At 49.6% G+C, this 14,362-nt stretch overlaps 1 protein-coding gene across 1 annotated transcript in view; it reads right to left on the bottom strand.

Annotated features, from left to right (window-relative positions):
• DNAH11 (dynein axonemal heavy chain 11) overlaps nt 1-14,016 on the bottom strand; it is a 367,765-nt gene extending 353,749 nt beyond the window's left edge. Inside the window, 5 exon segments of the mRNA XM_062178539.1 lie at nt 358-457; nt 1,434-1,623; nt 3,038-3,234; nt 12,343-12,486; nt 13,693-14,016. Coding sequence (XP_062034523.1) covers nt 358-457; nt 1,434-1,623; nt 3,038-3,234; nt 12,343-12,486; nt 13,693-14,016 — 955 coding nt within the window.
• Between the last annotated feature and the right edge of the window lie 346 nt (nt 14,017-14,362).

The following is a 14,362-nucleotide window of genomic DNA, read 5'->3' as shown; positions in this document are numbered from 1 at the left end:
AGGAAGCTGGATCAGAAGCAGAGCCAGGACTCCAACCCAAGCACTTCCATGTGTCCTGCAATGTCTGTCCCTGGTTAGCAAACTTCTGTCCAGGGCTTTCGTTGAGCCCCTGCTAAATACTGCAAGCCTCTCCCTTCGGCACACACACTCTAATCTGCAGCCATCTTGGTAGGGACCTGCTGTAGATTGGATGACCTCAAACTAGCCCAGCACAGCCGCAGATTGAAGTGCCAAGGGCGGAGTTTGTATCACTGCGAGAGCCAAGTGCGGTCATTTCACGAACACGCTCACGGCGGGAGGGGGGCTGGATCCCGAGCGGACTGTGGCACTGACCCCAGGCTGAGGCATCGGTCTTACCGTTCTCCACAGTTGTGCAAATGTCCCTCAAAGTAGGGAAGTAGCTGCTTCGTGTAGTTTCCAGGATCTTATACATTTTGAGGACAACTGGAGCTCTTAGCTAAATTAGAGGGGGAAAAAACCTTTAAATAATACAAGCTAGATTAATAAATAGGCTACATTAAAATATGTATACCCCACTCACACAATATGCACTGAATTTTACCTTCAAAGGCATACCTGGTTCAAGTTGAAAATCATTTAAAAAGTACAGGTATCTTATCTTGCTTTTATATTTTATGGGAATTTGCAAAAAAGCCTGTTTGTGGGGTGGGCATTAGGCTTAGGGGTTAAAACACCACTTGGGACGCCAGCGTCACTAAGTCCTAGTTCTGCTCCTGGGTCCAGCTTCCTCTGGGGTACACCCTAGGAGGTAGCAGGTGCCGGCTCAAGTAACCACATCCCTGCCACCTGTGTGGGAAACCCAGCAGGTCTCTGTGGGTTCCAGGCTTCAGGCTTTGGCCTGGCTGCGCCCAAGCCACTATGAACGTTGCAGCCAAGGGGAGCTTGCTCTTAAATTAGTTAATGAAAAGCCTATTTACTTTGTGTTACAGATCAAATATTCATTCCTCCATATACAATTTCTTGATCTGCAAGAGACCCAGGCAAGAGCAGCTCAGCTTTCAGAACATAAAAGCAAGTGCCTCGCACGGCGGGCACCCAGCAAAGCATCCTGGGTGAGCGCTTCCAGAGCTCTGTCTCTCCATTGGGCAAGATGCTGTTCCTTCCCAAATCAATCACCCTGCCTCAATTAATGACATCTCCCCATCCTCCACGTGTCCCTGAGGAACCACTCTCTCTTCCATTCCACAAAGTGCTCCCAATGACCTCAAACGCTGTCACAATTCCGCCTTCTCATAATGGCAAAGTCGCCTTTAGTCTCTGTTAATTTTAAAGTGTCTCTCCTATGAAGAGCACTCCGGGGTATTGCCTCTGAACTATCCGTCACACAGAGAGACAGCGTGAGAAGCCTTTAAGATCGCTGGAAACCCAACCACCAACCCTGCTAACCCAAGTGAGTTTCTCCGGTTGCTTACTTGGTCATAAATGCATGACAGGTTCTGTCTCCTCATCGTCCAGAAATCCAGCTCCTCTTGGGGCAGCAGGTGGACACCACGCAGCAGGGGCTGCGCTGAATCTCTCTCTACAATTTCTTGGATTTGATGTGACCACTTAATAACCACAGATTCTATGGCGTGGAGGATCTTTTTTTCATTTGATTGGAACCTATAAACATGGAAATGATTAGTAAAACAATAAAATTAATAAGTTATTAATAAAACAATAGTTACTTTCAACAAACTAGCTTTCTACATGCAAATTCTTCAAAATCCACTATTTTTAAAGTCTTGAGTTGTGGTTTGTGTTGCTTTTGTCACTGATGGGTCTTGAACATTAAAATGGACACAAGCAATTATCAGATCCTCAAAAATCATCTTACTAAAGGAATATATGTTGATAACACGGAAATTAACACTTCTTGTAAAGTTTGCATTTTTTAAGATTTTGTTTATTTGAAAGGCAGAGTCACAGAGACAGGAGGAGAGACAGAGGGAGAGATCTTCCATCTGCTGGTTCACTCCCCAAATGGCCACAAGGCCAGGGCTGGGCCAGGCTGATGCCAGGAGCCTGGAGCTTCCTCTGGGGCTCCCATGTGGGTACAAGGACTCAAGCACTTGGCCCATCCTCTGCTGCTTTCAGGGGTGGATTAGCAGGGAGCTGGATCAGAAGTAGTGCAGCCAGGACTCCAATGGGCCCCCATAGGATATGCTGGCGTCACAGGTGGTAGCTTTACCGGCTATGCCACAGTACTGGCCCCTGCTCTTGAAAATTTTACCTTGCAGCAAACGTGTGCTGCAGGGGTTAAATCTCTACTTAGTCTGGCTGCATCCCATATCAGAGTGCCTGGTCCCAGTCTCTGGCTACTCCACTTGTAATCAGCTTCCTGGTCACGCACACCTTGGGAGGCAGCAGATGATTCAAATACTTGGGGCCCTACCACCTGTATAAGACACTTGGATTAAGTTTTAGGTTCTTGGACTGGTGCTGTGGCGCAGCGGGTTAAAGCCCTGGCCTGAAGCGCCAGCGTCCCATATGGGTGCCGGTTCTAGTCCCGGCTGTTCCTCTTCTGATCCAGCTCTCTGCTATGGCCTGGGAGAACAGTGGAGGATGGCCTCCGCACCCACATGGGAGACCCAGAGGAAGCTCCTGCCTTCGGATCGGTGCAGCTCCGGCCATTGAGGCCATCTGGGGAGTGAACCAGCAGATAAAGACCTCTCTCTCTGTGTCTACCTCTCTCTGTAACTCTCTTTCAAATAAATAAAATAAGTCTAAAAAAACATAAAAGTTTTAGGCTTTTAGCTTCAGCCTGTCTCAGCTCTTACTGTTATAGCCATTTGAAGAATGAACCAGCAGATAGAAGATGGAAGATCTCTCTCTCTCTCTTCCTTTCAAATAAAAATAAGTTAAACATCTTAAAAATTAAAAGTGTACTTTGAAAGGAACTAATACACATGGTGTTGGTGCTCCTTATATTTAAAACACGGCCTAGCTACAGTCCCTCTCTCTTTGCTAACAGTTTGCTAGCTCTGGGTCCCTGGCTCTGCACTTTCACGTCCCGGGTGCATGCAGTCACACGTACGTGGTCTCAGGGTAGTTCTGATCCAGTTCGATCCCTCGCGCAGCAGTGGGAATGGGCAGAAGAGTTCTTCCAGACATCTGGCCCTTAATCACATACATCTTACTTTTCAAGACTTCTATGTGACGCTCCACGTCTTGTGAAGTGAAACAGGACCAGGATGTATGGTTGTTCTTATTAGAAAGAAGTGGTGCTAGAATCTAGGGAGGAAGAAAGCAGTTCAATGAATTCACAGACACTGGGCTCCTTCTCAGCTTTTCTTGCCACGGAAAATTGACCGCAAAGTCACTCAATTTTATGTGCGTCCGTCCTCCTATGGACAGCAAATCTAAAAGGAAACGAAGTCAGTGACCCACTTAGACCTAATCAATGAGACATCCATTCTTTCAGAGTACTACTGAGCCATTTATTAAATATTCAGGGAAGATCCCTAAGACCCCAGCACTGTATGAACTAAGGGGAAAAACCAGGTCAAGTAAACTACTTTTTGAACGCAAATTGAGAACACTGGTAGATGTATTAGTAAAAAAAAATCTTTTTGACTCACATGGAGTGCCGGAGTAGAGACATCTTCTCAAACCCTGGGGGTCAACCCAATGGGTTAAAATCTGGATGGTCAGACCTCCTTGTACTGTTCAGTTAGAAAAATGTCCCATCATCTGTCCCCTTTGTCAGGACAATGCAACACAGTTCTAGTTGGCCAAAATGTTCAGAAAATAGTTATCTCACCTTAAAAGATGTATTTTGCCAATACTGTCTTCTAGGTAACTAAAAACAAACTGAAAAGTCACTTTAGTTCTCTAATGATGCCGACACAAATCTCGCGTGTTAGCCTTCTGTGTGCCTGCTTAGCGCCCTCTACAGGTTGAGTTAGGAATGTACAGATGTGTAACAAACACTTCTGTGCTCAGTGCACTCTGTGGATGGGTTAGGACCCAGAGGCTACCACCCTCAATTCAAGAACTGCCCTGATAAAATGTACATGAATGAGCAACCGGGGAGGGGAGGATATATACCCCTGGGAGGGAACAGTACAGGGGGAGACAGACCAGAAACATACTGCTGCTTGGTTTGAATTTTTTAAGTCACAAAGACAGGGCAAGCCAGCCGCTCTGGTCTGACGGTTTAGGTCTTCTCCAAAGTCCTACCTGGAACCCTAACCCTCAAGGCAGGCACTAGGAAGCAGGGGCCCCAGGGAGGCGATTAGCTCGTGATGTATACAGCGCTTTTATACAAAGGCCCAGTGACCACCACGCGAGGATGCAGGGAGAAGACATCATCTGTGGACCAAGAGGAAGACCCTCACCACACAGCTGACCCTGCCAGGGCCATGGTCTTGGGCTTTCCGTCCCCAGAGCTGTGAGAACTGCTCCTGGTGTTGAGAAGCCACCTGCCTGGCCTATGGTTTTCTGTGACAGCAGCCACAGTAGAGGAAGACAGCAAACACCCCAGAAACACAAGCATAGCCATGGGCATTCCGGGGTAACCATGCACAGTTTGGCCTGCGTAGCGCTAGGGCCATGAGGAGGAATGGCAATGTGTATCCATGGGCTGTGAGGGATGCAGGGCCTGTTCCAGGAGAGCTCTGGAAACCACACTGAGGAGCTAATGCTTATTGGGTTCAATACGGGCCACCTTGGTACTAATGGCTTTTTCTAACAGGCACAGGGACAGTGCTGGTTCTTCAGCATCTCTATCTCCCCAGCTAGTGTTTCAGACACCCCCATTCTTTGCTGTTTGGTGAGGTGGCCAACCCCATTCAGAACACAATGTTTGTGCCATGAGTTGTAGAAAAAACCATTAGGAAATTCCGAACCTCATGCTTTGGAAAGCAGGTAGTCAGGCAAAGAGTTAAAGTGTCTCCCAAAACGTAATATGAGACAAACGAGTAAGTGGCAGGCAGCCTGCGAGGTGTCACAGCAGGTTAAGGTGCCAACTGTGATGCCAGCATCCCATATGAGCACCAGTTTGAGTCCCGGCTGTTACACTTCCGATCCAGCTCCCTGCTAATGTGTCTGGAAAAGCAGGAGACAGCCTGGGCCCCTGCCACCCACATGGGAGACCTGGATGAAGTACCTTGCTTTAGCCTGGCCAAGCCCCAGCCATGTGGGGAGTGAACCAGCATAGGCAAGATCTTTCTTTCTCTCTCCCCTCCGCCCTGCAACTCTGCCTTTCAAATAAAATAAATTAATTTAAAAAAAGACAGACCTGGGATGAGCTTGTTAATTATAATATTCTGTCATTAAACTATATACAAAATAATTTAGTTAATTCAAGATTTGGTCTTATTTGCTTTAATAAATTTTTTGGTCTAGTTTTTGTGATTCACTTAAAAAACAAACAAAAACAAAAAAACAAAAAAACCTCTGTCCATCAAAGTAATTAGGACATGTTTAGTAAGGATACACACAACTGCACACAAGAGTCTCTCTTTTTTTAAAATTTATTTATTTGAAAGGCAGAGTTACAGAGAGGCAGAGAGAGAGAGGGAGAGAGAGGTCTTTCATCTGCTGGTTCACTTCCCAAATGGCCACAACAGGCAGAGCTGGGCTGATCTGAAGCCAGGAGTCAGGAGCTTCCTCCGAGTCTCCTGTGTGGGTGCCGAGGCCCAAGCACTTGGGCCATTCTCCACTGCTTTCCCAGGCCATAGCAGAGAGCTGGATCAGAAGTGGAGCAGCCAGGGCCCAAACAGGCACCCATATGGGATGCTGGTACTGCAGGCGGCGGCTTTACCTGCTACACCACAGCATCTGCCCCCAAGAATCACTTTCTTGAGCAGGTATTTAGGATGCCTGACTCGTGTACCAGGGTACCTGGGTTCAAGCCCCAGCTGTGCTCCCAGCTCTAGCTTCCGGCTGATGTGTATCCAGCGAGGCAGCAGATGATGGCTCAAGAAGTTGGGTCCCTGCCACCCCCATGGGAGACCTGGATTGAGGTCTCAGCTCCCAGCTTTAGCTTAGCCTAACTCTGGCTATTGCATGAATCTGGGGAGTTAATCCGCAGCTAAGAGCTCATCCTCTCTCTCCCTACCTCTCAGATCCATCCAAATTTAAAAGAAAAGCACGCCGGCTGGCACCACGCCTCAATAGGCTAATCCTCCGCCTGTGGCGCCGGCACCCGGGGTTCTAGTCCCGGTCGGGGCGCCGGATTCTATCCCAGTTGCCCCTCTTCCAGGCCAGCTCTCTGCTGTGGCCCAGGAAGGCAGTGGAGGATGGCCCAAGTGCTTGGGCTCTGCACCCCATGGGAGACCAGGAGAAGCACCTGGCTCCTGGCTTCGGATCAGCGTGGTACACCAGCCGCAGCAGCCATTGGAGGGTGAACCAATGGTAAAGGAATACCTTTCTCTCTGTCTCTCTCACTGTCCACTCTGTCAAAAAAGAAAAAAGAAAAAAAGAAAGAAAGAAAGAAAGAAAGAAAGAAAGAAAGAAAGAAAGAAAGAAAGAAAGAAAGAAAGAGAAAAGCACGCCTTCTCTCTGCACATGAGGACACAGTGAGATAATGGCCATGGGTAAACCAGGAGCAGGCCCCTCACCAGAAGCTGCCCTTGCTGACATCCTCATCTTGGGTTTACAGCCTCCAGAGCTGTGATCAATCAACGCAGGTTGTTATTGAAGCCACCCAGGCTATAGCATTCTATTGTAGCAGCCCAGAAGGACTAGGACATCTTGCAAACAAGGCTGGCTCTGCAGAAAACCCGGCTCATGCATTCCCACTACCGCCTTCCAGTAAGTGCATGGAATGGGATTTAGCAACTGGCCGTGCTGGGCACCATGTGAGTGGGAAACCCACAAGGATGTTTATTTTCTATGCTGCCTCTCCAGCCTTATTTCTCCTCTCAGCATAGCTCTCACTCCCCAATCCAGCTACACAAAACCACTCCGCTTCCAAAAATTCCACTGGTGTCTCCCCCGACCTGTATCCCTGCTTCCCTTTTGGTCCAGTTTCTCGATCCATCCCTCTCCTCTTCAGCACTACCGGGACCAAACAACTTAGCATACAGTGCACATGCTTTTGAGAGCAAACAAGAGGACAAAAATATCTATCTGATCTGTAACAGGCCATCCACCCTCCCTGCCAGCCGTGCAAATTGGGGCTGGTGCTCCCATAGCGTCCAGCCGAAGCTCCATCTCAGCCCTGACTACCAGGCTGCACCACTGTCGCCTTAACCATCCACCTCTGTAATCTGACAGCGTGCTTGCTGAGGGCAGAAACTGCATCAGGAGTCAGCAGGTGCACAGCAAAGAGCACATGTGCAAAACATGAACAAATGACAATCACAGGCCTAGGGCATAAAATTTCAAGTGCCCTGCCCATGTCAATGTTATTCAAGCATTCAAATTTGCGACAGCAAAGGGCCTAAGTCATATTCATTCTCTCTAAAGAAGTATCCTGAGGTTGCAATCTGTCTCTAATTAGAATGGGACATCTCTCAGCCCTCAATTAACTTCCATTCACTCAGCAAATACTTCCTGAGCTCCTGCCGGAAGCCAAGTAATATTTTCAGTGTTGGGAACTATCAGCTAAAAACTGAGGGCTGGGGCTATGATGGAACAAGTAAAATATCTGTCTCAGGTTTAAAAAAAATCAGTTTTCAAAATTAATAGTATTTAAATGTTTAAATTAGAATGCAAATAATTTTATGAGTATAAAAAAAAAAAGCTGTAACAAAGACAGAATTGGTAGTATCGACTTTTCCTCCGGCTTCCAAATGGCAATGGCACTATTGCTAATCCCATCTTTATTTAACATGTTGACTGTGGAGGGCATTATTCTTTATTTTAAAAAACCACTGTGGGCCTGCGTTGTGGTGGAGTGAAGTGGCCATCTGCAGTGCCAGCATCCCAGATGGGTGCCAGTCCATGTCCTGGCTGCTCCACTTCCAATCCAGCTCCATGCTATTGCTCCTGGGAAAAGCAGCAGAAGATGGCCCAAGTGCTTGGGCCCCTGCACCCACATGGGAGACCAGGAGAAGCACCTGGATCCTGGCTTCAGATCGGCGCAGCACGCCGGCTGCAGCAGCCACTAAGGGGTGAACCAACGGCAAAGGAAGACCTTTCTCTCTGTCTCTCTCTCTTACTGTCCACTCTGCCTGTCCAAAAAAAAAAAAAAAATACAATGCATGAAACAAGATGGATGAAATTGGGGGTCATAGGTTAACTGAGTAAGACAAGCACAGGGGGTCATAGGTTAACTGAGTAAGACAAGCACAGGAAGACTAGTACTTCATGAACTCCATCCTATGTGGGATCTACACAGGTGGACTCGAGAGAGGCTCGGAATGGGATGGGGCTGAGAGTGGGATGGGGCTGACAGTGGGGGAGTGGAGGGCTGGGCTAAGGTGTATTAACGGGTACTAAGTAACACATGGAAGGGGTTCTGGGGTGCTACCACACAGCAGGGTGACAACAGAGGATAATGGATTTTCCTAGAAGGAAAAGCCAGTAGAGAGGGTTTGGAATGTTTTCCCCTTAAAGGAATACGAAGTATTTGAGGAGATGGATGTGTTTGCCTTGTTTGAACATCATACAGTAAGTACTGCACCATAACTACATACAGTTCTTCTGTATGTGCTACAAAGGAAAAAAAATACTGCATTAAAATACGATTCGTCTTGATTCCTGAGTGGTTACTTTGCCACCTTTGCAACACTGCTCTGGAAATGGAGGCCCAACACAAATCCCTGCTTCTCCAGAGGGGGCGCTTCACTCCGACAGCCTTTAGAGCCCAAGACGTGGAGGCCAGGAAGAGCTCAGCCAAGGGGATGCCAGGGAAGAGGAGGGCTCAGGAAAAGGAAAGGCCCTGGGGCAAGTGAGGGCCACGGGGAGAAAGGAACAGCACAAAACAGGCTGTAAGTCAGCAGGTGAGGTGAGCTCAGAGAGGGAACAGCAAGGCCAGGCCACGGGGGTCTGGAGCAGTGCATCCCACTCCACTAGGCACCACAGCATCTGCTGCTCCCGATTCAGTCCACAGCCCCATTCCCAGGGGACACTGAACGGCCACGGTCAACTCCAGGCCATTTACACACTTGCTCCCCTTTCTGTGCCTGAAACCAGAGCCAGGGCAGGAGATGAGCAGGGGAGCGGTGTGCACCGACTTAGGTTTCAACCAGGGCCATCCTATCGCTGGGTGGGGAGTCAGCTGCGGACAGGAGCCCAGCAGAAGCGAGCGTTCTTGGAAGGCACATGCAGCAGCAATAGCAGCAGGTGAGGGCAAACAGTGAATCGGCCCAGGATGAAGCAGAGGAGAGGGGAAGGGAACGATTCCAGACCGATGGTGGAACCTGCCGGATTTCCTCGCTGGGCGGGTACGAGCAGTGAGACCCAGAAAGGAATCAGGGTGACTTGCAGATGCAGTGGCTTGAGCGACTCGAGGGACAGAGTTCACATCTGCTACTCGGAGGACACACGGAACGCAGGTTGGAGAAGGGCACACGGTCAACTGTGGATGTCAGGTGTGAGCTGTCTAGGACATACAAAGTCCTAGAAGGCAGAGCTTGGGAGACACCTTGGCTGGGGAGAAAATGGGGCAGGTGTTGTGGTGCACTGGGTTAACCCAGCATCACAGGCTTCCCATGTGAGTGCTGAGTGCTTCACTTCCGGTCCAGCTCCCTGCTAATGCACCTGGGAAAGCAGCAGAGGATGGCCCAAGTGCCTGGGTCCCTGCCACCCTCGTGGGACACCTGTACTCCTGACTTCAGCTAGGCCCAGCCCTGGCCATTTGCAGAATGACCCAGTAGATGAAAAATTGATCTATCTCTCTCCCTCTCCCTCTGTAACATTGCCTGTCAAATACATAATCAATAAATCTTTAAAAAAAAAACTGTTGAAATCTTTACTTAATATATACTAAATTGATCTTCTGTATATAAAGAGAATTGAAAAATGAATCTTGATATGAATGGAAGGGGAGAGGGAGCGGGAGAGGGGAGGGTTGCGGGTGGGAGGGAAGTTATGGGAGGGGGAAGCCATTGTAATCCATAAGCTGTACATTGGAAATTTATATTCATTAAATAAAAGTTAAAAAAAAAAAACCAAGAACAAAAGATTGGGAGTTCTTAGCATGTGATCACAAATCACTGTAAATTACTCAATCGTGTAAGCTGTATTGGTTACTAATCAAATACAATCCTTGGGAAGTTCTAACTCTAACTTAAAAATCTAGTCATCTTGAGGCTGACATTGTGGTGTAGAAGGTTAAGCCTCTGCCTGCAGTGCCGGCATCCCATATGGGCACCAGTTTGAGTTCCAACAGGTCCACTTTCAAACCAGCTGCCTGCTAATGGCCTGGAAAAGCAGTGGAAGATGGCCCAAGTGCGTGGGCCCCTGTACCCATGTGGAAGAGCCGGAAGAAGCTCGTGGCTCCTGACTTCGGATCGATCCAGCTCCAGCCATTGTGGACATTTGGGGAGCGAACCAGCGGATGGAAGTTCATGTACTCATGCTCGTGAGTGCTTCTCTCTCTCTGTAACTCTGCCTCTCAAATAAATAAATCTCAAAAAAAAAAAAAAAGAATCTAGTCATTTCTTAGAAGCTCATTCATAATAAATCTAAGCCTTGTCCCTAAGGAAACCAAGTAACACTGATATTGACTAAGAGAGATGTCCTCAATTTTTTTTTTCCTGCCCAAATGCTTCTATCCGCAAACAGAATTTTGAAAACTCCAAAATCGGGATGTTTTGTACTTTCTAAAGATATACTGAGACCTGATGCCCTTTAATGTAAACATTCTCTGGTATACCCTGAAGATCCTGGTACTGAGATAGATTCAGAGAAAGATGAGAGGGACTGGAAAAAATTGTTTTCCACTGCCAGCCACAGATGGTAGAAGAACATAGCCTTGTCCTGCCAGGCCCCAGCCCATGGCCATCTAGATCTGAACAATGACCAGAAACCATCATCAGTCCAATAAAAATCGCAAACAGCTGCTACACACCAAAAACTCTTCCCGACACTGAAAATGCAAAACTCCTTGTCTTGTATCTCCCCAAAAGTCAGCTAAAACTAAGTAAATCCCATGGAAGGAGTTGGGAAACAGAGTTCTGACACAGGGTTGAGAGCCTTTGGCTCCCCAGCAACAGCCAGCGAACACCTCCTGCCCAAGCCGACAGCCCAGGGCTGACATTGTAGCAGAGAGGATTAAGCTTGGGATTCTGCCATGCTAGAGTCCCAGCTCCTCTGCTTCTCATCCAGCTTTTTAACACACCTGGGAAAGCAGTGGAAGATGGTCCAAGTGTCAGTCTCTGCCGTCCACGTGGAGGATGTGGATGGAGTTCAGGGCTCTTGGCCAAAGGCCTTTGTGGCTACCGGGGGAGTGAACCAGCAGATGGAAGATCTCTCTCCATAGCTCTGCTTTTCAAATAAATAAACCTTATGGACATTAGTCAAGTAGGAGCAGATGGTTCAATTTCTCCGAACTTGAACATTGGCCTTGGCAGGACTGCTATGATCCCTGGGGTCTGACGTAGCCATCAGAATTTGACACCTTAACTAACCCAGGGACTCCTGAAACACGAAGCACATTAGAATCACCTGGAATGTTGCTCACCTGCTGTCTGGCTCTCCCCACCAGATGTTCTGATCAGTGCGGTGTCACCTGGGCACTAGTACCTTCCTCCACTTCCCTCAGGGGCCTCGCATGTCCAGCAAAGCCTCAGAATCCTTGTCCTCCCTCCATGGAGCTGGTCATCTCGCCCGTTAGTCCTCAACACTGGTCTCTGAACCAACACTGAACTGACAGTGTCAGCGTCGGGGTATAAATGTAGACCTCGGGCTCCGTCTAGACCCACTGAGTCAAGGTGCCTCTAACAAAGGTCCCGGGTGGTTCCCACACAGGGGAACAGAGGGTAGAGAGCTCTTCTCTAACGTCCAAGGAGAAAAGGAAACATTCAGGCAACCATTTCTCATTCCCTCACCTTTTCCCATGATCTGACATGAGTGAGCCTCAGTTTTTAACCATTAGTTCTCCATGGGAACCCTAAAACCTGGTAATATTCATCGCCAAGGTGGAAGGTTGTGTCTACTCTGAACAGAAAGTTTAAAACCTACAGCCCAAGAACAGCAGCTTGTATTTTAGAAGAAAAGAAAGGTAGGAGGAAGGTAGTGTGGTGACAAACTACCACCTGTTGAGTATTAGCATCAATAACGTTCAGCTCATTTTGAGAACAACCTAAATCCTATCAGTCTCTGTCCACCCAGCTAAAGAGGCTGGGGACTGGAAGACGCTCTTTCTCAATGGCCACAGTTGTCCCCAATAGCTCCAAATGTCATGGAAACAAACAACAGGTTCAGGTATCAAAGACACAGCAGTACCTCGCTGATGAAAGCAGTTACATGTCCAACAGGTGACACAGGCAACTCTCCAAACACAACAACTCGAGAGAAGTCATTTCCGCCAATGCTTTCCGTCATTTTCTTGGAGATACAAACAAGTTTACATTTTGTATCTCTTGGAATCTGAAACAAGAGCAGGATAATGAGTTTAAGTTCACTACATAGGCTCCTTGTTAGCAAGTAAGATCTGCTGTCTCCAGCTTGCCGTTAGAGTGTGTGAGCAAAAGAAACAAAACCTGGCATCCTGCCCACCTTTGCAGAGCGGGTGGCTTTACTGTGCTTTCCTATTCTGCAAAGTGTATAGGGTTTTCTTTCTTTTATGATGCTAATTTCACCGCATTACTGGTGTGGAACTATCACCTTTACAAGCATGTCAATTACACCAGATCATTACAGCCCGTGAAATCTCATCATCACAAACAAATAAGCAGCATGTGCAAGGTTTCAGTCTTGAAAGTTGATTCTTTGAGTTACCTTGTTTGGAAATAAGCCAAACCCAGAGGAGGCCACAAGAGGTTAATTTGTGTTTCTATCTTCAAGGCCAAGATTATAAGCGTTCCATTAAGATATTTGAAAATTTCCTCAACTATATGATGGGTAATACTAAAGGTAAGCGTTCTATTGCCTAGTCTTACAAACTTTGAAAAAGTTAGGAGAGTACCAAAACAGTAATTTTCAACACCCTAAAGCAACCGTCTTGTTTTGCTCGGAAAATCCAACTATTGCAATGCCCACACCCGGGATGATAATATCACCCCACTGGGACAGTAGCGTTAAAGCACAGCTCCAAGTCCAGGGTGCCAATCTCTCCTCTGGGGGGAAAAAAAATGCTAACTACAAATGCGGGGCTTGCAGGCAACACCCAGCCTTCCAAGGGACAATCTAAATTTACAAGGGGAGGAGGGAGAACTCCCCTCCCTCCACGATGGTAAACACCAAGCATGCAGGTGACCCGCACTCCCCTCGGTGTCCCCCCACCCCCACCCCCGGACGCGGTGTGGCGGACAGGCAATTAGCACGCTCTACCACACACCGCGGTTTTAAAAAAGGATCAGTCTCCGGAGCCGCCCAAGAGCGACCGCAGCGTGAGTCACTAGGCACAGAAAGCCCACCTCGCGCGTCCCGCCCCGGCGCCAAAGCAAGTGCAGGTTTGCCCGGCGCGGCTCCGGGCCCAGCAGGCTCAGGCCGGGGACTCCCGGGGGCAGACGCCATGGGCTGAGAGCGCAGCACACCCGCCTGCGTGGGCGCCGTGGGGGGTCAGGTGTTGTGCGGCCCAGAAAAGCGCCGGCTGCGGCGGGCGCGGGCCTGGCAGGTGCGCTCGCTCCTTACCTCCCGGGAGGCCGTGAGCCCCTCGCCAGCGGCGCCGAACACCAGGCGGGCGGGGCCGCTGCTCTCCAGAAACTCCCCCAGGAGCTGCCTGCGGTCCTCGCTCTCCAGATACCGGCTCCACTGCTGCTCGGGGAAGCCCAGCAGCTGCTCCAGGCGGCCGCCCAAGAAGCGCACCCGCGCGTCTCGGGCGAAACTGCGCGCTCTCCTGGCCGCCGCCGCCTCCTCATCCTCCTCTTCCTCCTCCTCTTCGAGCTCCAGAGCGCCTGCCTCCTCCAGGCCGGCCCCAGGGGCTAAACCAGCAGTCGGGGCTGCCGGGACTGCCATTGGGCACGGCCGAGGGGACTAGGGGACGCGGGACGGGTAGGCTCCTGTCGCGCACTCTTGGGCCAGCCCAGAAGGGGCGAGGCGAGCCGCACGCAGCGCAGCCTCGGAGGCGCCCCCCGAGCTCCGCAGCGAACGCCGACCCTAGCCCCCTGACCTGCCGCGCTTTGTCCGCGGCTGGACTGCAGAGTGAGCTCAGCTGGCCGCGGCGCTGGTCCGGGACGTGCAGGGCGTCCCGTTGCCCGGGAGACGGCGTCCCCGCCCCGGGGGCGGAGTGAGCGCCACGAGCCACCGCCCACCCAGCCCAAGGCCACGGCCACGGCGAACCTGAGCTGCCCGCGGGCTCCGA

Source organism: Lepus europaeus, chromosome 20, assembly GCF_033115175.1.
Source record: "Lepus europaeus isolate LE1 chromosome 20, mLepTim1.pri, whole genome shotgun sequence".
In the NCBI taxonomy this organism is placed as follows: domain Eukaryota; kingdom Metazoa; phylum Chordata; class Mammalia; order Lagomorpha; family Leporidae; genus Lepus; species Lepus europaeus.
This window is presented reverse-complemented; position numbering and strand designations above follow the sequence as displayed.